General features: G+C 41.1%; 1 protein-coding gene across 1 annotated transcript; it reads left to right on the top strand.

Annotated features, from left to right (window-relative positions):
* The first annotated feature begins 591 nt into the window (after nt 1-591).
* NEUROD6 (neuronal differentiation 6) lies at nt 592-4,225 on the top strand. Its single transcript, XM_057431567.1, has 2 exons — nt 592-836; nt 2,266-4,225. Exon 2 carries the CDS (start codon nt 2,287-2,289, stop codon nt 3,298-3,300), a length of 1,014 nt encoding a protein of 337 aa, XP_057287550.1. The 5' UTR covers nt 592-836; nt 2,266-2,286; the 3' UTR covers nt 3,301-4,225.
* The last annotated feature ends 977 nt before the right edge of the window (nt 4,226-5,202 follow it).

Here is a 5,202-nt window from a genome sequence, read left to right as displayed (position 1 = left end):
TTCACCTTGTATGTCCAGTTTCTCATAAACGCCTTCTTTCAGGAATGTCTAAACCTCACCGAGGGATGCGAGGGGAGGGTTTCTTCCAGCTGGCAGGAGGTTTGCTCCCATTACCCTGCACTCTGGGGCAACACACCACACTCAAAGAAACCCCACACCCCAAAAATCTCTCCCAGCAGCTTCACACAGAAACTACTTTTGTGACTGTGTCATGTGTTACAGCACCAGCATTACTGCCCCGTTACTGCCTTCCCTTCCTTGCCCCTCCGTGTGTTTTTTTCCAGGGTACCAGGTGCATCAGAGGGACTCTGAGAGATACAAGCCATCACTTTCCCTATAAACAATACTGTATTAACAACCACAGGGCAGCCGTACCTGTAGGCAGGGATAGCACCAAATGTTGGCACGTCTATCCATGCAGCTAGACTGCTAAAAAGAAGCAGCTCCAGTGGAAATGCACCTACTGTATGTGAAATGCTGGTGCAGATTTTTTTTTCCCTTCCCCCCCCCCCCCTTTTTTTTTTTTTTTTCTATCAGTCTAACCTTCTGTGTTGATACATGAATGCTGGTACCCACTTAGAGGGATGCCAGATGATCAGTGCAGAATGAAGGTCCCAGGAGAAAGGCTCACGTGGTTTTCTCTGCCCCGTGACGTCACTAGCAGATGGCATGGGTACCAGCTCTGGCAGTTGGCATCAATGTCACTTTTTAGAGATCAATGAGATAGTGCAGATATACACAGATCTAGACTCCAGGAGACGATGCGACATTCAGACTGAAAAGATTTGGAAGGCAAAAAATGAAAACTGATTGTTGAATGAAATAAAAAGCTAAAGGTAATACAAATAAAGATATATTTCAGTTGGTGCTGGGTGTGCATGCAAGTGTTTAAAGATACAGTATCATTGTCTTGTATTTTATGTATGCTATTTACTGTCTAATAACTCCTCCTAACATTTTTATTCTTCTGATGCAATTGCAGACTTTCCTTGGTATTATGTAATATTGCAAGTGTGTAGACAATACTGAGAGAGTTAGTCTTTGACTGGGGTTTTTGTTTAGTTTTGTTCTATTAGGAAAAGTCCCTGCATTTGGTTTGCTTGTCTCTTTGAGGAACATGGGATCCCAGCTTTTGCTGCTCCCAAACTGCAAACAAAAGCAAAATAATGGGGGGAAAAGGAAATTATTTTTCCATTCCAGGCTGGATTCTGAGCACACGTGCAGGACTGCAGTCAGAATCCACAGACCGCTCCTGTCAGCTACGAGCTGGAGGGAGACGTCTGAGCCTCGCAGAACATAAACACTGCTATAGCGTGCAGGGAATTTTTCACCTCCCCCCCCACCGCAACTGATGGGGAGAAAAAAAGAATAAAGAGGAAAGAAAAGGAGGAAAAAACCTCAAATAAGTTTATTTTAACTAAACAGATAATATCAGTTAGAATTTTTTGCTGGGAAAAAAGGAAAAACAAAGGTAGGGGGATTTTATTTCCTAACTCTAATCTGGATACGGATAGGGTTAGATAATTCTGATTTTTTCATAATAGGAAAAAAGTAATATGCAATTTTCATACAACTCATTAGTTGAAAAAAATCATTTTTAACTGTTACTGAGTGATTTGGAGGGGAATGTTCCATTAATTTTGTTTTCTCACCCACTCTAACTTATTAGAGTTTAGTATCTCAATTCATAAGGGAAAAAATGGGGAGCGGGGGAGAAAACTTCAAAATATAAGTCCAAAAGTGATTTAAAAATATTTATCCATCAGTTAATAGAGATACGGCACTTTTCAATTGTCAGAGTGCTCTTGCTCGCCTCAGGTTTTCACCCAGGGGAATTTGGATTAATGAAATTTCTGTATTGTTTTATCATGTTTTGCATTTCTTTGAATTCCACCGTGGCAAAGGTTTGAAGGGCTTGTTTAAAAATAAGATAAATGACCATAGAGCTAATTGTACGTTTTAAATATTGATTTACTCTATAGTTATCTGTGAGAAATGTGGGGTTTCAGTTGCAAAATCCTGACAGCTTCAAGTGATGTTAAAATTCTATGCAGCTTTGTTTTTTTTTTTTAATGAGCATTTTCAACTGGTGTTTATGCAAAAAAAATGTGTTATATTTGATATATTATGCATTTCTATGTACACACAGACACTCATGTACACTGAGCGTGCATGCAGACGTACAAAACGTGCATGAGGATGTGTGTGTAAGTCGGCAAACTTTAAAAATGGAAATATTTAAATATTGTGCTGGCATTCTTTCAGGTAACTTAAGATTATAGAACCATGTTAACACTACCGTTTGATGAGTCTGTTGTAATGCCAGAATCCCAGATGTGTAGAAAGTTTCCCAGAGAAAGTGATGACCAAAAGCAAATGAAGAACCCAGAAAGCTTTTCAAAGCAAATTGTGCTCCGGGGAAAGAATATTAAAAGATCTCCTGGAGAAGACACAGAAAAAGAGGAGGAGGAGGAAGAGAGAGAAGAGGAGGATGAGAATGGCTTGCCTAGGCGAAGGGGCCTTCGGAAAAAAAAGACAAGCAAGATAAGGATGGAAAGGATCAAATTCAGGCGACAAGAAGCCAACGCGAGAGAGAGGAACCGGATGCACGGCCTTAACGACGCCCTGGACAATTTAAGGAAAGTGGTCCCTTGTTATTCTAAAACACAAAAACTGTCCAAAATAGAAACTTTAAGACTAGCCAAGAACTACATTTGGGCTCTTTCCGAGATCCTGCGAATTGGCAAGAGACCTGACCTGCTCACCTTCGTCCAAAACTTGTGCAAGGGTCTGTCCCAGCCAACGACAAACTTGGTGGCGGGATGCCTGCAGCTGAATGCCAGAAGTTTCCTGATGGGCCAGGCGGGCGAAGGTGCCCATCACACCCGCTCGCCCTACTCCACCTTCTACCCCCCCTACCACAGCCCCGAGCTTGGCACCCCCCCGGGGCATGGGACTCTCGACAACTCCAAGTCCATGAAACCTTACAATTACTGCAGCGCTTACGAGTCCTTCTATGAAAGCACTTCCCCTGAGTGCGCCAGCCCACAGTTTGAAGGTCCCTTAAGTCCTCCCCCAATTAACTATAATGGGATATTTTCCCTGAAGCAAGAAGAAAGCTTGGACTATGGCAAAAATTACAATTACGGCATGCATTACTGTGCAGTGCCACCCAGGGGTCCCCTTGGGCAGAGCTCTATGTTCAGGTTGCCTACAGAGAGCCACTTCCCTTACGACTTACATCTGCGCAGCCAGTCTCTCACCATGCAAGATGAATTAAATGCAGTTTTTCATAATTAATGAGGAAAATGAAAATAAACAGTGGTCATTCACCTCCCCATCTAATTAAGAGCAAGCAGATGCTTGGGCACTGCGTAATTGGCACAACTCTATTTAACGTGTTTACTAGTTCCTAAAGTGTGTTTCAACTATTGTGGGGATTTTCTATGTACTAATAAAACCTTTTCCCAATAATTATTTTTTCCTTTTGTGTTTTTGTTTGTTTTTTTTTTGTCTGTAAACACTGTGAGATTCTGTTCCCTCCCAGAGGTTATTTCACCTTATTCTTTCTTTCTTTTTATTTCCCTCTTTGCTTGATATGTTGAGCAGTGTGTCTGAAAAAAATATTGCTGAAATAAAAGAATACACACTGTGTAAAGTCAATGTCTATTTTGATTGTACAGTAATTATACAAATGCATGTTATTGAAATCAGATTAATTAAAATGATGTATTTATAATTGGTAGAAAATATATATTATGTATCTGAGGAGAGCTGGGTTAAACATATTCAGAACTTTAGAGAAATTATCTCAGAACTGAGATGGGCTTGCAATATGCAGAGGTGAGAGTGCAGCAATATTGAAAGCTATGCAAAAAAAAAAAAAGCAAACAAAAAAGCAAAACAGTTTTTTTTGGGTTGTTGTTTTTGGGTGAGCTAAGGAAAACCAGTGTTTGTCACTGACATTATTCAGCCTGACCTTTAGAGTGTTGCTGGCAGGGGCCACATGCTAATATTTTAGAAGATGTTGTCAAAATTTTGCCTCAGTTACTTTGACCATATATATATATATATATATTCAGCACTTTTTTTTGTATTATTCTGACTTCAGATGTAAAGGTTTGTTATAACAATGTATAACTGTGGTTTCTCACTACGTACTTTAAATGCAATTAAACATAGATGTTTCCACTTTTAAAATACATCTATTAGCTGTGATACTGTATTTTGCCTGATACTTGTTATTTCACAGTATACAGCTGCCTTTGGTCTTTCCTACACAAGCTGTCTTTTCTGCACCCCTGTAGTGCCTGAGCCTGGGGATGGAAATCATGAATTATCAGGGTGAACCTCGTGCTATTTTCAGAAGGATGTATTAGCAATGCAGCATAAGCAGACCCAAAAATATCACAGAAACAGCTGTGTGCTAAGTGAAACACAGGTTAGAGGAAGAAGGTAACTTCATCTCTCAACAAAAAGCCAAATTTCACACAGGAGAGGGCCCTGAGCAGACATTCAGGCCACTGGCTGCCCCTCTAGCTCTGGCTTGCAGAGGGGTGTAAGAACTCAGGAAGCCTAAAATCTGCACCGGGAAGGGCTCCCTGAACCGCTCAAAGTTAGTCGTAGATAATAAACAGCACCAGTAAACTACAGATGCATCCGCAACCTGCATCAGTTCAGCACCTACGGGGGTCTGCACGGCCCCTTGCACCTTAACAGGGCTGAGCTCAGCTGAGCCTCGGATGTTCTCTAACCACTCAGAGCTATTTCTCAATAAGCTACATGAGCAATAACAGGAATGACCAATTGAGCTAAAAGCCAAGAGCTTTTAAACCTGTGAGTGAGCAAGACCTCCTGATTTTGAGGGATAAATAGCAGCTACCTGACAGGCATTCATCTGCAGCACCAAAATGCTATGCTGTGAATGAGCAGAAAATAGTTAAAAAAAAACCCCAAGTCAGCACATAAAAAGTGCAAATTCTACTTTCAAGTTTGAGACCCCTGGCTGAATTACAGTCTGGGTCACAATTTCTTAATGATACATCAATCTCAGACTCTCACTTGAGCACACAGCTTGGCAAAGAGGGGACGGGCCAATTTTCCTGATAATTTTCCTAATTTCACAAGCGGGACTTGCCATGAACAGCCTGCAAAATCAAGCATTGCAGATCCTTCAGGACAACAGCAGCCTAAGAGTCATCT

Source organism: Pezoporus wallicus, unplaced genomic scaffold (genome assembly GCF_028554395.1).
Source record: "Pezoporus wallicus isolate ANWC-B61680 ecotype Strahan unplaced genomic scaffold, APGP_CSIRO_Pwel_v1 scaffold_11491, whole genome shotgun sequence".
Lineage (NCBI taxonomy): Eukaryota > Metazoa > Chordata > Aves > Psittaciformes > Psittacidae > Pezoporus > Pezoporus wallicus.
This window is presented reverse-complemented; position numbering and strand designations above follow the sequence as displayed.